This window comes from Parasteatoda tepidariorum, chromosome 8 (assembly GCF_982258835.1).
Source record: "Parasteatoda tepidariorum strain Cologne lab strain chromosome 8, Ptep-v5.0, whole genome shotgun sequence".
NCBI classification, from domain to species: Eukaryota; Metazoa; Arthropoda; class Arachnida; order Araneae; family Theridiidae; genus Parasteatoda; species Parasteatoda tepidariorum.
This window is the reverse complement of record NC_141762.1, coordinates 65,512,477-65,532,672: the sequence shown is the minus strand read 5'-3', so window position 1 is coordinate 65,532,672 and position 20,196 is coordinate 65,512,477. Positions and strand designations below refer to the sequence as shown.

At 29.1% G+C, this 20,196-nt stretch overlaps 1 protein-coding gene across 4 annotated transcripts in view; it reads left to right on the top strand.

Annotated features, from left to right (window-relative positions):
- The window catches only part of LOC107450782 (glutamate receptor ionotropic, kainate 2-like), a 99,066-nt gene that overhangs the window by 64,467 nt on the left and 14,403 nt on the right, over positions 1-20,196 (top strand). For 2 of the 4 annotated variants that reach the window (XM_071181264.2, XM_071181262.2), the window contains exons 8-12: positions 687-788; positions 2,433-2,534; positions 8,006-8,209; positions 15,731-16,038; positions 18,809-19,061. In XM_071181264.2, coding sequence (XP_071037365.1) covers positions 687-788; positions 2,433-2,534; positions 8,006-8,209; positions 15,731-16,038; positions 18,809-19,061 — 969 coding nt within the window. Of the gene's footprint in view, positions 1-686; positions 789-2,432; positions 2,535-6,833; positions 7,038-8,005; positions 8,210-15,730; positions 16,039-18,808; positions 19,062-20,196 lie in introns of all 4 variants that reach the window. The other 2 variants (XM_071181265.2, XM_071181263.2) reach the window with 1 other exon arrangement.

Sequence of the window (20,196 nt, the reverse complement as noted above, 5' to 3'; positions counted from 1 at the left end):
AACCCCCTCGAAGAAATCATTTTTTACACTCGGTTTTCCTTTTTTGCACTCGTTATAGTTACATATTGATAATAAGTAAAATTACTTCCTCTTTATGGCTTCCTATTGTGTCACATAATTTGTTGATTTTTCTAATATAGTTAATTATTTCTCAAGCCCAAGTTCTATTTAGTTGCAATTGACATGTTAACAGCCTGTTCTTACATAAAATTATAATACAGGGTGTTCCAAAATTCTCTTTTCAACTTCAAAAATTCATAACTTCGAAAATAAACAAGATATTTATATTCTGTCTTTTGCATGTATTACTGCAACCAATAAAGTTTTGTTTAGTACACTTCAACATGCGCTCCATTGGTGGCCCTAAGCACTTCCAGTATGTCATCAATTTCAAGCCAGGTGATGTAAAGATAATTTTGGAACACCCTGTACTTATGTATTTAATAAGCAAAATGACCTCTATTTTCTCAAAAATATGGAGTTTAAAAAAATATTGCGAGTCAACCACGGGGGTAGGGGAACTGAGAGAACAGGTGGGTTTAACTTCGCAGCAACTTAAAAAAGTATTATTTGGCTTAAAGGAATAAGCTGATAAATTAACCTTATGTTTTTCAAACTTGTTCTTTGTTACAAAATTCCAAATTGTTAGAAATATGATAACTACTCTTTTTTATTATGTTTTTTAGGTTGAATTTTGTGGATTGACAGGAAAAATTCAATTCAAAGAAGGTCGCCGTAGCAATTTAAAGCTTGATTTACTGAAATTACGACAAAACAATATGGAAAAAGTAAGTTATCTTTGTTGAACTTATTTAAAATTAGTTAAACTTTTCTCTGAGGTTAGAAACGTTGAATTATGTCAAAAATAATGAATGGCACATTATAAATATTTAAATTTTCGGAGGAATTTAGCATTTTAAGTAAATGCTTTGCTCGTTTTTTTATTGCTTTTTTATTTAAGAAAATTTTACCTTTTTTTTATTAAGAAAATTTTATTTTATTATTAAGGACCATACATTTAAAATATTTATTTATATATAATAAAGAGTAAAAGGTAGTTAAAGTAACACATTCATCAAACAGAAATTACGAGAGGGGAAAAAATTCTTGTAAAAATATCATACTCTTCGTAGCAATAACAGTTCTGGAGAAAAAAATGCATAATACCAGTTAATAAAACAAAAATATGAGGTATTTAAAACATTCATTAGGTAGTTTTTCGGTTCATATGGTACAGCTTTACTGGAAATTCTGATTTCAAAATTGTTCTTCTTATTTACACACACTTAGTAAAAATTTCAAACTGAGGAGTAAGTTTGACCAAATAAATGGATTTCATACCATTCGCTAAGTTATGATGATAAAGTTGCTAAGTTTAAGCACACTTGCCAAACTTTATCGCATATCATAAAACTATATTTTACAGTTACCTTTACCTAAAATTCTTGGCCATAGATGGCGCCGCTGGGAAACAAGAACAATCGCAACCCCACTGCCTAAACAGGCATACGTCAACAACCTTTACCGAAATCATTACCAAAGCGCTTTGATAAATATTACCAAGCTTTCTGATGTTCCAATAGAGCACTAACGTTTACCATGATTTGGTAGTTTTGACTACTCATTTTAAGCACAGTTTGCTCATATTTTAAAAAGAAGAGTCAGAAACTAATGACCATAAAGAATTCATATTGACTTAAAGAACAAAATCTTTCGAAAGATTGATAGACTTATTATTCAGGAGTTTTATATTATTTCAGAAGATCAAAAGACCTAAACATTGATGTCATATTGTCAGATTATTTAGAACACCAAAAGCAGAATTAAAATAAGTTGCTTTGTAATAACAATGCAGAAAAATAAATTGGATAGGCGTTTCTAAATAAATATGTAACGTACTGATTCAATGATAAATCAAATTGCTGCTAACTTTAATACTGTACATTTTTGAGAGCGAACTTAAATACAGAGACTGTTTCCGACTCAAATTCAAAACCCTTCTTCGACTTACTTATTTGCCCATTTACCATTGATTTTACCGTGGAATACCTTTGTTATTTTCCCCTGATTGCAACTCAAATGCAGGTTGATTTTCTTAAATGAAGTTTTTCTTGAAGGCAAGCAGAGTTACAAAGCTGAAATTTCTGGCCCTGATTCCATAGTTCCATTGATTGCCCGTTTTTAATTTATCTCATAAAATAAAATTAAAGCAAAAAAAAAAACATGTGCGAAATTTAAAAAAAAAATCACATTTTCTGTTTACGATTCAATGAAGAGACAAAGTTACGAAATTTTATTTATTATTTAATAAAGGTAGCAATGTTAATTTATTGTTTACTTTTAAAGTTATCTAGTAAAGTAATTAAAAAAATATGAGCATGCATTTTTATTGTTTCCCAAAATTGCAACGCAGATATATTTTTTATTTTCAGGTAGGTGAATGGTCAACAGCAAATGGCTTGAATGTAACGAATCACGATGCATTCCATGAATTTGGGACCACAAATATTACACTTCGAGTTACTACTATAGAAGTAAGTTTATCTGATCTAATTACAAAAAAAGGCAAAACATTTAAACTTCCTGCATTATTTGTGACTCTCTTTACCCATCCATGAAAATTAAATCAGTTTCGAGTTGAACGACAGCATCTACTAAGCATTATTTTCTATTAAACATAAAGAATTGCGTTTGATTTAAAAATAATTCCTATTTAATTTTAATCACCACATATATTTCTTAAATTTTTCTTGACGTCATTTCAATTCAAATTCATAACATGGCTTGAAGGTATATTTTGATAGTCCAACCAAAAAAAATTATCAGTTACCAACATATTTTGATGGTATTTTTCAATGATCCAAGAAAAAAATGCATCAAGAACCAACATGGTTTGTTGGCATTTTTTGATGGTCCAACAAAAAAATTTCTCCGGAACCAACATATTTTGTTGGTTTCCAACTTATATTTCATCATAATTTCTGATAACACCATCAATATTGACCATCACCCCATGTTAGAAGACCAACATGCGTTGATGGTTTTGTTTGAAAGAGAAGAAATGTGTGTGATACTCCGTAATAACTCGCATCCATAGAAAACTGATCTAGTCTAAATATATTTTAAATCTGAAGATATTTAGAGGTTATAGTGGTCAGCCAGTTCTCCAATCCTGAATACCATAAATCATGATTGGAATGCTCAAGCTATTTATAGTTGGAATATCTTTCAAACATCTACCTAAACCGTATGAAAGTTAATTGTTCAACCGAATTTGACGTCAGGAACAGTAATACCCTTTACTAAACTCTTTCTCCATTTTTTTTATTCATCTTCGGAATATATTGCTCTAATACTCATTAAATCATAATCGTCAATTCATTACATTACATTTTTTGTTTGTTGTTGTTATGTTTTCATGCATTTTCTCATAAAATATCGCTTGTTTTATTTCCCTATTCATTGATTTTTCCACAAAAATATGTGTGCTCTTTAGCTTATAAGCATGAATACAGACAAGATTTGTGAGTTCTTTTTGTTCATTTTACAGAACAGAAATGAATTTAAACTCAATTTTTGCAAATTTTCGAGTTTTAATGAAAAATGTATTCTTAATTTTTATTATTAACATAATTCTAAATTTTTGTTTAGTTGCCATACCACATTACCGTAATTTTTACAAAATTTTTAAATTATATCTTAAAAACTCTAATCAACCCTAAATAAATGGTGACATTCATTTTGAGAGGCAATCTAAAATAATTTTTAACGCGCTAGTTTATCATAACTTAAAATTCTTGAATTCCGGTTTTGATTATTAAAACTTTTTATAAATAAGAAATGCAAGAAACTTCCGCAAAATATAAGAAAAAATAACTGTGAGATACGTCTAAAGAAATAGAAGATCCATTAACTGTACTGAATAGAAAACTCATTGACTTTTACATCATGAAATTTTTTCCTCATAAATATTTCGTTGAACTATTTTAAAAATAAGTAAAAAATAATTACGAATAATAATGACAATTTTTTCATGAAAAGAGATTAGAAATAAAAGTATTTTGCATGGATTTTTTTTTGATGTTATATTATGCATTTTAAAAAAGCGATTGTGATAAACATATCTCTTAAAATGAAGCTAAAAAATAATAAGTGAAGAAAAAAATTTACTTACAACAGGAAGTATAGAACATATTTTCTTAGGAAATAAGACAAAAAAAAAGAAGCTTGGGGGGAAAAAGCAACTTTAATATAATACCAAGCTTAAAACTTATTTCTTGATTGCGAAATTTCAATAAAAAATATTTACTTACATAACAGAAATTAATTTTTGGAAAATGTTTTCTCAGAATACTGATTTATTTTAGAACAGACTATAGAAGTTTTCAAAAAAGAACCAAATATAACGGTAGAGAATTGAAATTTTTTTTCATTGTTTTTCATTTTAGCGTCTTTTTGATGCATAATAATCCTAAGAAGCAAAATTAATTTAAAGATTGTGTTTCAAGGAAGAAAGAAAAGAAAATGTTACAAAAAAAGAAACAAAAATACTCTAAGATGTTGCAATTTATTTATTTATTTTGATGAAAGTCGGACATGATGGGAAATTTAAACAATTTAGTTAATATTTTTTGATAATTTTTTTATCAATTATATTTTTATGACTTAACATAGGAAATATTTAAATACATTGAATTTTTAAATAAAATTTGAAATATTCGCATAAAAAAGAATTCATTGCTAGCAAATGTTTCATGAGCAAACGGTAGAAGCTAAAGAAATATGAGATCTCAATTTACTAATTTTTTTATGCAAAATATTATTTTGAAAAATGCTTATTTTTAGTAAAATGCCTTAATGATAGTATTTGCTTTCTAAAAATATATAAATAAATACATTGTTTTGTTTTAGTTAGTTATTTCAGTTTATTCAATTATTTAAAATAATGGCATTACTAAATGAGATGCATCACCCATTAAACAAACTGTAATTATTATTTTAAGAACCCTTCATGAAGCATCTAATTCTAACATTAATCTGATAGAGTTGCTCATCAGAAATGCATTAGCGTCGTCTAAATTGTAAAAAATAGCACCTTGAAATGGATTTTCCATGTTAGGTGTAAAGAAAGATTCTAATGTAAATATCTTAAATTCTTCAAGAAGTATTTCTTTCAAACGGGTAAAGTTGAATATTTTACTCAAATTTATTCTACTCTAGAAATTTGCATTAACAAATTTATTAGCTCTTCCTTCATGTTTGAATTATTGTTATAGAAATTATTTCTTGCAGGATTCTTTTGTTTCTCACTAAAAGCAAAAAATATAATTTCATTTATTAATAAATTATATATTCATTTTGAGAAATATTTTCTATCATAAATGACATTTTTTAACAACTACCGAACAAGTTTTATTTACAATAACAATTTCCTTCAGCTGCAAGATTTGCTATTTATAAATTCCTTTTAAAAAATATAAATTTTTCTCTCATAAATTTACAGTACAATTTACTAATGTTCTAAGGTTCTACAGTAAAATTTACTAATGTTATTCTATAAGAAATTTTAGCTAAATTTGAGAAGTTGGCTATTAATTTATGCGGGCAGATCACTTGTTTCAGAAAAAAATTCCAATATCCATAAACGTAAGGAACTTCAGCAAAACCAATTAAATTGACCGTTTGTTCAGTAGAGTTAACAGTTTATTTATATGGTTATTATGGAAAATAAACTTAACTTGTTGGTGCACACCTTTTTAGCTCATGAGGCAATGGGCACGCAGGTCTCTAAATTGATCACAACCGTAACCAAAGTACCCTCTCCACATTTGTGACAACGAACATGCCCAAATTTTAACTCCTTGGTAGATGGCTGCATTATACTTTTTTACATCGTTCCACGGTTCGATTTGAGTCGTCAAACAAATCACTTGAGTCTCACACAACGCCAAGGCTTGAACTGAACATTACTTTTACGAGCGTAACTTTAACTTACGGTCAGTGACCATAGATTTTGCGAAGAAACATTTGCAGACAGACCTGTATTTTTATTGTAACGTTAGATTTTTGGGTATAAATTAATTTTTACGGTCAGTCACTGTAACTGTTGCTGATCACTTTCCGTTATCTCACGAGGAAATGTCTTTTAAAGTATAATAGATTTTTTCTTACGACAGGAAGGTTGAAATTCTAGTATGTTTTGTAAATTTTCGTAATTTTTTTTTTCAATTTTATTTTATTGCAGCACTCAAAATTGCTTAAAAATAAATAAAACACTCAGTAATTTAGACTCGCAAATTTAATAAAAACTGTCGGATCAAGATAGTGCTTTTATTATTTCTACGAGTTATAAGTTTGGAAATAGCTAAAAGTAATGAATGCATACTCATTCTACTATCTTTTCAGTTTGCACTGTCAAGTATTTTAAAAATTTTACCTCTAGTTTTAACTGCATTTACTCTCCGAAATAAAACTCTCATTTTTAATGATTCAGAAATCCTCGAGGTTTATTTTGTTATTAAAAACAGTCATTTTATCTCGAAGTTACGTATGTTTAATAAAAAGCGAACTCTCAAACACTTCACCGATATGTTGCATTAAGCCTACTGTATTTAGCAAAATATGTTTCCCCAAAAAAGGGAAGATAGTTATTTCCTTAGTCTAATGAATCATCGGCTCAGATCATATCTTGGGAAACATTTCTGTCAATTAATGACAAATTTGACTGTAAAATTCACTTAAAATTATCTGACTGAGGTACAATACTAAATATGCCATTTATTGCATTTGAATTAGCTAAAATTTATTTTAGTAAGAACTCTTTACATACGCAGGCTGATCCTTACGTGATGGTGAAAGAAAATACGAGCTTGAAAGGTAACGACCGTTTTCACGGATTTTGTATAGACCTCCTCCATGCCATTGCTGATCGGCTCCAGTTTGATTATGCTATCGAACTAGTCCCAGATAGAAAATATGGAGCTGTAGACACTTCGAATGGAGATTGGAACGGCATGGTGAGGGAATTATTGGTAAAGGTTAGTAAAAGAATCGAAATAAGACAAAACCAATACAATAAAATTTATAAAAAAAATTTCAACAATCAGGATCTGCTCAATAGTAGAAGATATTAGTCTCTGAATAATTCCATTAGACTTTACCATAGGCAATTTGTTTGATGCAAAGATCTAAAATTGCATCACATTTAAATGCTTAAAAAGCTTGATATCCCTCACTAAAAATCCTGCGATGTAAAATGTTCTAACTATTAATAATTTTAGAGGGTGTCCCGAAATTCAAACAAGATTTGAAATTAGCGTCATTGCTCCATAAAGTTTCGTCCACATGGAGAATGAAACAGCTGACAGTTTAGATTTATTGAAAACGAAGCACCACACTAAAAACGCATTAACAGATTTATTGGTGATTAGTAACTGAGAAAGGTTCGTGTATGCAAATCCGAAACTGTAAAATGTCCATTGATGAACTTTTATTTGTGCTTGATTGACGTAGTTTTTTGCTTTAGTCCACTCAGCTTAAAGTTAACCTTATCCTTCTTTTGGATTAGACTGATTGCTTTAAGCTTTTTTTGACAAATCTAACACTTAAAACGACAATCCTATATACACCCACGTTATGAGAAGAATCGAGCACTGTATGAACAAAATTCAGTTAGATTTATATCTAATGGTCATTAAAATATCATCAAAAAAGTGCAGTTCAGCCAGCAAAAATGCGGAGGCCATCTGTCCTATTATACATAGTCCTATTATGCGTAGGGCATTCTATATCAATATAAATTTTGTAAATCTAGAAAATTTACAATTTTTAAGTAAAAATTTGTCTTTTTTAAAAATCAAATCTTGTGCGATTCGAGGGACACCCTGTATTTCCAAAATACTGCAATCCTGTTACTTTTGCTTCTAGAATCTTTAGGTAAGCTTTCTTATTAGATTTATTTTCTTCTTTCATTGTGCTCTCCTCCATGCTTGACCTTTCCCATTAGTCTACACCCTATGTGATGCTAAAAAGTGACCGCAATTTAACTGGAAATGACCGTTTCGAAGGCTTCTGTATTGACCTCCTGCGGACGATTGCGGAATTGCTTGGTTTCAACTACGAGTTGTACTTGGTGCCTGATAACAAGTTTGGTGCAGAAAACACCACTTCCGGTGAATGGAGTGGTTTGGTCAAAGAAATAATTGAAAAGGTATTTCATAAAGTACTGATAATACGAATTGTGTGCCTTTGTACCTAGAACTAGCAGTCATTTTGACAACAGTCAAAAAAATTACAATTTATAAATTATATATACATATATAATTTTTAAATTGCCTTATATAAACAGTGTAAAGCTGTAAAATCACATATTGCCGCAATTTCAGACAAATTTAAAATGGACTCAAATTAAAAAATAAATTGAGCCATTAAATAAGTTTGTTCGATTCATGGTTACAGAAACAATATTTATAGAGTCAGTATGAAGCACTATCTGTTGACTTAACGCAGTCAGGCAGAAAATATTGCAAAATTTAAGCTTAATTTAACACATAACGCACTTTCAAAGATTAAATGTTATAAAATTAATATCACAAAATACTTAATTTGTTTACATTTTTTTTTTGATTTTTATAAACAATACTTTAGCTTCGTTTAAAAGGAGAAGAAACAGATGCTTATACTGAACTCATTTAAGGAATGCGAAGGAAAGAAATATATATTTTAAAAAAATTGACTTATACTTGGAAAGACAATATAGAAATATAAATGCTTCATTTCTTAGGTAGAAATTAATAGAATTGTTTTTGACGGTACTCTGTTTTGCGCCTATTAAAAGTTTCTTCAGAACAAAGTCATTACCATAATATCTCAGGTGCTTTTCAGATAAATAAAACAATAACGAGAAAAATGAACATTGTCTTTTTTTCGGCATCAAATTTCGAAAAAGAAGAAAAACTATTCCTCATTTTTTATTATTAAAAAAGCATTTCATTTTTTATTTCTTTTTTAATTTTTAATTGTCCTCGGCTTTTTCAGCTGGCAATTTTTTCTTTACTTAAAAATATATATATATATGAGTTGGAAAACAATTTGCAAGCGCTGTGTTAATTTGCAGCTCCCGTTGCCGTGCCGGAGGGCTGCTGCATCGGGCTCACGGCTATGGAAAGTATAAAAACAAATTTTAATGGGTAAAAATAACATGTACCAGTATTTTAAAGAAAAAAATTTTTTGATGCTTAATTTTACTACATTCATTAAGTTAATAAGCATCATTTTTCTTCTTTTAACTTATTTTTTTAACTAAAGTTACGGAAAAAGTTACTTTGTCAGGAGTTTTATTTATAAAGCTCCTTAGTGAAATAAAACTCCATTTCTTCAATCTAATTAAACTGGATCTGTACCTAAACGTAAATTGTGGACTTACAACAATCTACTTATCTAAAACGCATAAAATCACGAGAAGAAGATTTCAGTATTTGCTATTATATTACTAAAAGACTAACCTTACGTTAAAAAATCAAATGATTTGCAAGGTTCCTTCGCAACAGCAAATGTGTCGGTCAAGGTCCTCCAGTTTCCTCCGAGAACCTCTAAGGTCCTCCAGTTTCATGACATCATGCCGGTTATATTATGCCCTGTCTGAACCAAGATGCTTCACTTTCTAAGAAAACTGGCATCTCTTAAATTAGAAGATGAGTGCGCTTAAACTGTCAACGAAGATAGAACTATGTTCTTTTGTAATAAGATCTCACTGCTTTTTAGCATTGTAGCTACATGAACCCTTAAAATATTTATGAATAGCATACATGTTACGATGCTATAATGTTGCATCATTTTTCTGTGCACAAGGAAAAAAAGTAAACACAAAAAACTTTACTAAGCATTAAATGTTTTCATGTTTTCCATCGCTTATTATTTACATTTAGCTGTAAACTGAAATGTTTTACTGATGTAGCATTGAAACTTATGTACTATTTAAACTATTTCAATATAAAAAATTTATCGTTTTTATAAACAGTTTGTATATTTTATTATCAGTTTCACGACCTTTATTTCATTCTTCGTAATGAGATTTACATTAATGGTAAACCGGCTGTAATATTGCCTTATCCCTCTTAATAAAGCAATATTATGAATAGCTTTTATTTCCCTCATATTATGCATAGTTTTGGCATATATATATGCTTATTTCTAAACTCGTTGGAAATTATTATTCGTTGTTCAAAAGCCCATTAAAAATTCCAACTACGTTTTCAAGAAACTTGGCACAACGCTAAAATAATTTCATTGATAAACCAAATAAATTCATTGATTATTAACGAATCAGGAAGCCCATTATATATGCTTCATTGGTATTCCATTGATCAAAATATATACTTGACAATGCTCTTTTTAAAACAGCAAACGCTTGAAATTATATGAAAAGAAAGAAACAGAGAGCTTCATTTACATAAACATACACGAGCTCTCTAATTATTTAAATGATATTCAGTGTTCTGTTTACCAAAAAAATAAGATTTAAAGTTGAAAAAATTTAAAAGTACTAAGTTTAAAAAATAATAATAAATAAATAAATATCTTTCATTACATTAATTAATGCCTATGAATATTTATATTTGTTTCAGATAATCTAAGCTTCTTATTAATCGAATCACAGACAAAACACTTAAAATAAGTAAAAGCTAAAGATGAATTTATGAAAAGTACTTCGTAATATATATTGCATTAAATCTTGGGTAGAATTTTTTTTTAATTTGCTAACTGAATTTTCTTTAGAATGAAATGAATTAAATTTATGAAACATGAATGAAACGTAAATCTAAGAAGTTTAAAAACTTCCAGAATTTCTTTTTATAATCAATTGAAGTAAAACCAAAGAAACAGAAAACGTCCTACAATTTATGTTTTTGTTGTTTGCGATTTAATCGATTTGTGTCAACTTGCTGGTTTATATTAGTATTTTATTAAACTCGTTTTCACTTTGTGTTAATTCGTTTTTATTCGAGGAATTTTGCACTTTTACTTATCATCCAGTACGTTCTTGTACATAAGTTATTAAGTAACTGCACGTACTTCTCTAACACTGGCTCAAGCGCGCTTGAAGATGCTCATCACAGTTACGGCAAATCTTACGACTGGAATAATCAGTAAATCTGAGAATTCTCCTTATTATTCCACAATCACGCCTATATTTTATTAGTACCTTTACCTTTAAACTTGAGTAAAAAAAATGGCGAGAAAATATAACTATCGTTATTTAATAGTAATTTTAAGTAATCATGAGCCATTTCTTTTAATAATAGCTCATCGCCATGGCAACCGTTACTATAAATGTTTCTTATTATAAAACTAGGGGGCTAAGCCCCCTGTTCGCTGCCACTCATCAGCCCCGATGATTGCTTCGCAATTATTGTCTTTTCTTGGCAGAAAACAGTTTTTCTACTAAAGTTAAAATTATTCACTTAACATATATTTCCTAAAAGGAATTCTGTGTGCTTACGCTTGAGCCTCTACTTCTCACTTCCAAATATTACTATCTATTAGTATTATAAACATTTAGATCTCTTGGTGAACAAAAGTTATTTTTTGAAGTAATCATTTTTTAAAATAACATTTATATTCTTATAACATTATATTGTTCAAACAAATTTGATGAGTTCTCAACCATAATTTAATATTTTCGCTAATAATAGCAGTACTGGAAAATAACTTAAAATTAGGGATACAAATATATTTAAAGGGAAACAATACCTTTCCGACTTTTATTAATTTTATGCTGATGACAAGCAAAACAATATTGAAATGAATAAGGAAAAACTGGATTAGTAAAAATTATTACCGATGCGTTCTAAAATTATTACACATGTGTTCTCAATATTAATTGGCTGTTTTGTGCGCTGCTGACCGCAAGTGTTCTGTGATTGACGATTTGTTATCATTTCACTCTCTTCTTATCTTACTATATATAAAATTCTAATGATGGTGTCGCAGTTTTCCATTGTTGTCGGTGCATTTTTATTGGCCAGAAAATCACGTGGTAGGATCCAGTTTTCCCTCATTCATTTCCATATTGTTTTGGTTGTCATAAGCACAAAGTTAACAATAGTCGTAAAGGTATTCGCGATCGCAACGAACTATAGGGGGCGTTGTTGTATGAGACGCTTACCTGCGATTTCTATATGAACCGTCATTCAGTTACTCTGGAGACGTCGTTAATGTAGCGTGTAGCATTGCAACGTTCCTTCTTTAATGCGGCTTATTAAATTTAAAAAAGAAAAATGCTTGATCTTCTTTCTTGTACAACCGAAAACAAAATGGTATCTCTTTTTATTAGAGAAGGAACATCCAAAACACATCGGAAAAATATTTGTACATTAACAGAAAAAAATATGTATATTCTTATAAGAGTTAAAACCTAATGCCCGAGAAATAGTATTACTAAATTTAATGATATAACATGAAAGGCCCATTTAAACTTTACATTCTATAGTTTTAAGAATTAAAAAATAAGTTCAAAAATTAAAATGAACAAAAAGTATACATAAGCCTCATAATTTTATGAAATTTAATTTTGTAAACAACGTTTTTTGACAACAATTTTTATCAAAAAATTTCAAGTTTCAATAAAAATCATTATTTATAAACTAAGAAACGTAAAATAAAGAATGCTGACGAAACAAAAACAAAAAAAAAAGACAATTCTTTTTTGTCGCCATTTTTAGTGCTACGAATATTCGTCTTTGGGATTTGCCAAAAACAAAACAAGATGCAATTTTATTTTTTCAGGAGGGAAATATTTTACCGAAAAAACGAAAATGTACCAATTCCCACAACATAAAACTTTATCTTGGTAAACGTACGTTTTGGAAATGTTATTTCATTTGGAATCTTATTCATCAGAGTTCATATGGCGATATGATTGTTTTGAATCTATGCTAAACTCTATATCGGCTCATTTTCCACCGAAATCCGATTAACTATTTTGATTTTAAATAAAGTGTTTTATTTTATGAATTGTCGCAAAAATTTTAAGTGTAGATTAGCGGCTCTTAAAAACCGCCAAATCTGTAGCGGCGGTGGCGTTAATACGTTAGTACCGAATTTTTATTCCATACTTTTCTGAATCATATTACTTCAAACATTGGAATATACAAGAAGTATACATAAACACATAATGTTATACCATTTAATTTTTCAAAAAAAGTATTTTGAGAACAATTTTTATCAAAAAATTATAAACTAAAAAACGGAAAATAAAGAATTCTTAGGATAAAAAAACGATTTTAAGAATTCTTTACATTGAAATAAAAACTTTCATATTGTTTCTTTTTTTATTATTCTTATAGTTCTTAATCAGACGTAAAAACCCATTCTGTAGTGTAGAGAACCATCATCAAATGAAAAAAAAATATTTACAAGCAAATTTTTTATTGTAAAAATCATTGCACTTACCTGATTTATGATTCCCGGAGAATTCCAAAATGATAAGTTCCTTGTTTGAAAACTTTATTCTCAAATAATAGATACATAGTTTATACCTTCATTACTTTTAGATAACATACTACACAGCAAAATTTTATAATTGATATGAATTTGAATATGTAGCTAAAAACAGAATAGCTGAATTCTAGTTGAACTTATTCTTTCAAAATTAAAAAAAACTTACCAAGAAAACGACTTAAATTAATTAAGAATCAGCAGAAATGGCACTATTTCAAGTAACTTGGATAATTTTTTATTGTTGTTTTCCGAATTATATGGATACAGTAATATATACTATTCTATAACTATTACAATTCTGTATGTTCTGAATTCATATTTATTCACTGGAATGACGAAAGCAATGTTGACTTCACTTTAATTCGTAATGAATTGAAGACAGAAGAAATGCATTTTACCTTAATACACACATCTGTAACAGTATCCGAAATCGGAAGTCATCAGTTGCAAGTTTGTTGATAATAGAAATTAAAAATTATTGAAGAATTTTTCTTCAAATGTTTGGCGTGTTCTGTTCCTGAAAGATTTACTAATATTCTGGAGATTTTTTTCAAGTTCTTCGGCCTTTTCCTTAGGGAAATTTTGTTTCCTATTTGCTGCTAAAAAATGGCGTCTGATTCAGTCAATGACTTTGATGGAACTAAATGAAAACGTGATAAATTAATGTCCGATATTTACAGGCTCCCGCTAGACGGCGTACTCGAGCGTTGCGATCGCGAATTGTTTTTCTTTAAATATTTTTGTACCCCCAATTTAAACTTATTTTCCAGTACTGCTACTATTAGCGAGAGCATTAAATTATGGTTGTGAACTCATCAAATTTGTTTGAATAATACAATAATACTATAAGAATATAAATGTTGTTTTAAAAAATGATTACTTCGAAAAATCAGTTCCGTTCACCAAGAGATCTAATATTTGGGTAAAGTAATATTTGAGAGTAATATTTAGAAGTGGGAAGTAGAGGCACAAGAGTAAGTAAACAGAATTCCTTTTAGTACATGTATGTTAAGTGAATAATTTTAACTTTAATAGAAAAATTGCTTTCTGCCAAGAAAATACAATTATTGCGAAGCAATATTGCAAAGCAATAATCGGGGTTGGTGAGCTGCAGCGAACAGGGGGCTTAGCCCCCTAGTATTATATAAAGAAATAAATAAAAAAAGGAACAACGATTTAAAAGTTCATCAATAAATCAACATATCGATATATTAGCGAATATCTAAATTAGGAAAGTTTAGCATTTGTGCATCAGCAATTAAATGTATAGGCGAAATAGGGATTACGCAAATTAATTTATAGATTAATAAAAATCAAGAGGCGGAACTTAATTACCAAATTTTTTTATATATTATAATAAACTTTTATTATTATAATACTTATCAAGTTGATGCCTTATTTTAGCTTATAACGAATTGAAAAGTGATCTGAACAGTTCACATCGCAGTGTTTCCTTTAAAAAGCTGGCTTTAAAAAAGTAGTATCAATTAAAAGTATTAAAAGAAATCAAGCATTACTGCTATATGTTGAAATTTGATGAGAATGGGTGATTGACCTAGTGAATGTGTACTAAATGGAGAAGTAAAAGCACTACTCAAACAATTTACAATTCCATTTTATTGCCCCTTATTCCTTCCCCTATACCCCAATGCTAGCACAAATGCTTTGACCTTACTTCATTTCGAGGACTGTAAAAAAAGACAAACTATTATTGACGCGAATCGTATTTGCGAGAGTTTAAGTGGTGACGATTACTTAAAAGTATGTTTTTTTTCTTATATGTTGGGAGCCATTAAAAATTTTATAGCTCTTCAACAAATTAATAATTCAAGTTTATGATCAAGATTTCTTTATACTCTCTCGAAACGGCGAATGAGCCAGTGTTTTTAATAAGCCGCTATTTTAAATCTTTCAAATTTCCTATATGTGATTCAATTAATATCCTTTCCTAATTTAAATCGCAATACCTTGTTAAAATATTTTAATTAACTGTAAACGTAACCGTAATAAATGATTTGCCAAGTTAAAATAATCTGGCAACAGAGATCAAAAAGTATGTAAATATCACCAGCAGCTTGTTCTTATCTAAAGATTTTATCGTACCTAATAAATAGTGTGGCATTATTTAGTTATTTTACATTAATATGCATAGAACAGAATCTTTAATAATTATCAGAAAAATTGAATCTTTATTTGCAAACTAATTTATCTCTCATTTTGTTTTTGAAAGAACGCTGATCTAGCTGTCGCACCAATGACCATAAACTATGCCAGGGAAAGTGTCATCGATTTCACAAAACCATTCATGAATCTTGGCATCGGAATCCTGTTCAAATTGCCAAAAAATATGCCAGTGAGACTTTTTTCCTTCATGAGCCCCCTTGCAGTGGACATCTGGCTTTACGTGCTGGCTGCTTATGTCCTGGTCAGTGGTACGATGTTCATTGTTGCAAGGTTTAGTCCATATGAGTGGCAAAATCCTCATCCTTGCGTTACGGAATGTGACGTTATGGAAAACCAATTCAGCCTTGGGAATAGGTGAGTGGTTTTTTCTTAAATTAATATATTTATGATCAGTTCTATTTATTTCATTGATGTGTTACTAGAAACTGCAGTTTTAAATTGAAATTCTTAACATGATTTGCTATCCGGAAATCAACTCATCTATCGTTCGGTATACGGACTTAGCACCTACTGATCTGTGTAGTATTAGAGTTTCTACATCCAGATAACTTATCTAAATCGAATAAAAATATGATTTATAGCTATGGCATGTTTTTTAGTAAAACTGCTTTAATCCCGGCATAATTACTTTCTGGTAATTTAAAACAACGCTTAGAAACCAAATAAATTAAGCATTTCTACGTGAAATCTTTTTAATTAATAATTTGAATGATTGCTTATGCACATATTTAAACGTTTTTAAGTGGGTGAGCTGCTTTGCTTTATTACTTCTTCCTAACCGTAGTTACTTATATAATTGAAACGACATAAAACTGTACTATTGCCATTAAAATTTAAAGCGCTTTAGACAAAATTTATTTACTACAATGTTGAAAGGATGTTGATGATAGTGTTGAATCTACGCAATTAAATAGTATATTAAATTTCATTAGCAGTATGGTATTTTCTCAAATTATATTCATTTTCAAGTTTTTTTTAAAAATTTTATAACAGAATTGTGTGTGGCAAAGGAAAGTATAGCACGGAAAGAAGAAAAAAAAGCGATTATTACGCTAATTTTTTTTGTATTTCTGTATTATTTTAATTATTATCTAGTATATATAATTCTCTTACGTAGCTCCCAAATTTTGGCTGTATTTCTTTTCCGCCGGTGGCAACAGTTTTCATTTTTAATGAAGTACTTTGTACAACTAAATAAGATTCTTTTCACAACACTTAAATATTTACTTTATTTTCTTCATTTACAGAGATAACAGTCGGCAGAGAATTCTGTTAGGTTAAAAAACATTTTGCTAAACAAAGAACGAATTCTAGAAGAAATAAAAATAAACAACTTAAAAAATAAAAATGCTGTTGCCAGCCATAGAATTTTTGAAAGTTAACTTAGCAACATATATCAAAATGACATAGAAGCGCAACTAAATCAAAATTAAGATACCTGAGAGCTTGAAGTAACAAATCCTTCAATTCTATAAGTGTGATATCGCCAAATGCGCCAGCGAGCAGGGGGCGAAGCCTCCTAGTTTAAAAGAATGAATGCAAATAGTGTTTCAGAAAGAAGAAATTCATTTATGTGATTAAAAACCATAATTTACAACATTTTCACCATTTAAAAAATTTCTATACTAATTTAATGTATTGAGAATTAGAGTTTTACTCAATTATATTTTTTATTCCCTGTCTCAAAAAAATCAATAGTTAATCATTTTTGTTGAGAAAAAGGCACGTGAATTTATTACAGAATCCCGACACTTTTACAACTTTCAAGGTTTGGATTGTAAATTTTAATCCCAGCAGAATGCCAAGTCTCTGCAAAAATTCGAAATGCAAGATTCTGTAAAAATGTTTTGTTACAATCGAAAAGTTTATTTTTTTACATGAAAAATGTTTTGAATTTTTTTATTTTCTTTCCTTCTTATTTTTATTTATTTACTTCGTAAATTTTTTATCACTTTCCAAACAAGTTTATTTTTCAAAATATTTTTTTAATTTTTTTTAGAATTTTGTCAGGAAAATATTTACATTTTGAAATAAATAAAATTTTCTTCAAAATTTCTACTGAAACTATATGTTTAAAAAACTCAGTTGTTTCATCATGATGTTGTTATACTAAATGGTGCAATGAATAATAGTAATAATACATTCGTTTATATCTGAATTGTTGTATTTAAAATGCTTATTAAATTTCATTAATTAAAAACTTTTAACATCAAAATAAGTAAAACAAATGACGAAAAAATTAAGTAACTTTTTTTTAATTTAAATTTTCTACAACAAGGAATGAGTATTTAATTTTTTTTTAAAAAAAAACTAAAGACATCTCGAAAAAGAACTTAAATTTGTAATAATTTTCGAACAAATAAGAATAAAAAAAAAAAAAAAAAGCTTTCGTTAAAATTATAATATAAAATAGTCTTCTCAGCACGTCAAATTTCAGCTCTGTAGTTGCATTTCAGAAGATATACGTTCTTTTTATTAATGTCATATCAAACTTAACAGTTAATAATTCTTGAACTAATATTCGAATCGTAATTTTTTCAATCCGTTGACCTCCTTGCATATTTTAATACACACTTTAGTAATTTTAAGTTTATAAATCCATAGATTTTGAGCAGCAAAGTAAAATTTAACCTAAAGGCAACAAAAAAAGTGAGAAAAAAAATTCACAAAAAGGCGCTTAAAAGAGAATGACATTAACTCTCCATTACATTAACTTTCGAATAAATTGGAAATTTGAAAAAGCGAAATTCTGTGTTAAATTCATTAACAAATGTGGTCCTTTCAACATGCCAAATTTCATTTCTATAGTTACATTTCTGCGACCTGTAGCTCGGCCCGTACGGTGTTTTTTTAATTAAGATTAACGGTTAATAATTTTTCAACTAATTATCGAATATCATATATATTTTTTATTTCAAGTTTCTAAGTTCTATTGTTTTTTTGGGCAGCAAAAAAAAAAGGTCAACGTTAAAATGTACACCGGAAGCAGTGTTGGCGGCAGCCCTTACATTTTTTCTTTTGAAATAAAGTTTATTTAATATGAAAAGAGTTTCAAATAAATTTGAAATGTCTGATTCTTCCAAGATACAAACATGTAACCAGTTCTCAAAACTTTCTCTTTCAGTTTCTGGTTTACAATTGTAACCCTGATGCACCAGGGTTGCGACTTGAATCCTAAAGCGACATCGACGCGTATCATAGGCGCCATCTGGTGGTTCTTTACTCTAATTATGATATCATCATATACGGCTAATTTAGCCGCCTTCCTTACCGTAGAGCGCATGATAACGCCAATAGAAAGCGTCGAAGATCTGGCGGAGCAGAGCAAGATTTCATACGGCACGCTGGAAGGCGGTTCCACTATGACGTTCTTTAGGGTGAGTTCCTTTTTTTTTTTTTTTTTTTTTTTTTTTTTTTTTTTTTTTTTTTTTTTCATTACCATTACCTCTTCATTACATCGAACCACATTTGTGGACCTTTGCTTTTTAGCTTCTAAAAACACGAACTGAAATATTTCTTCACTGAAATACTGAACTGAAATATTTCTACCTTCACTGAAATATTCGTGGATATTTAAGCTTTCTGCATCTATTTCCACAAATAGATGCAGCACAATAATTTTATTTGGGTAGAATTTCACAAAAACAGAAGTAAGTTTCGAAAAAAAGATGCTAATTCCTCGTGCTCAAAACTTTAACTAATTTTAAATATTATATAATTTATTGTATAATTATTTTTCTTTTAGCTTAGTAGTTCTGCGATTTGTATGAAGCTTCTAAATCTATATTATTATAATATTAAAAAATAATGCACTCAAGAACATGCAGGTCAACGTATGCGTATAGTTCGTTCACCAGGAGTTGGAAACTTTGCTTCATCACGTGGTATCCGACGATATTATTTCGCTATTTTTGGCAGAAGGATGTGAACAATCCTAAACATAGTTGCTATTTGGCCGTCTTATAACAAAAATATTTATTTAGCAATCTTAATGTGCATTTTTTAACTCTAAATATTTCATAAATTTGATGATATTTCTCTCATTTGAGTGAAAAGTTTGTCCTTTTTGAGAATTTTGCTGCAATATATTTAATTTGCTAGAGCAACGAAAGGCATACTAGCAGATGATAAAGCGAAGGAAGTGATTGAAAAATAATTCGTTGCGTTTGGCAAGCATTAAGGTTAGTCTCAATTTCAAGTGCGGAGACGCTTCTCCTTTTACTTCCGCACTGAAACGGACTCTCCGTCTGAGGAGGTGGAGCCAAGTGCCAACTCTTGGTGAACGAACTATACCTTGGTAAGTAGGGCGAGATTTATGACAGTGTGGCAGTCAAGCGAAATCTAATAGTGTTATGAGTATTCAATTTTATATTTTTTTAGTAATATTTTATGTGTATTGTAATTAGTTGTTTTATATTAAGGTAAATACATATATTTAATTACATTAGCTTTTTTTTTCTTTTTTTCATAATTTTGAAATTTAACCCCGAAGAATTAATTTTATTACAGTTA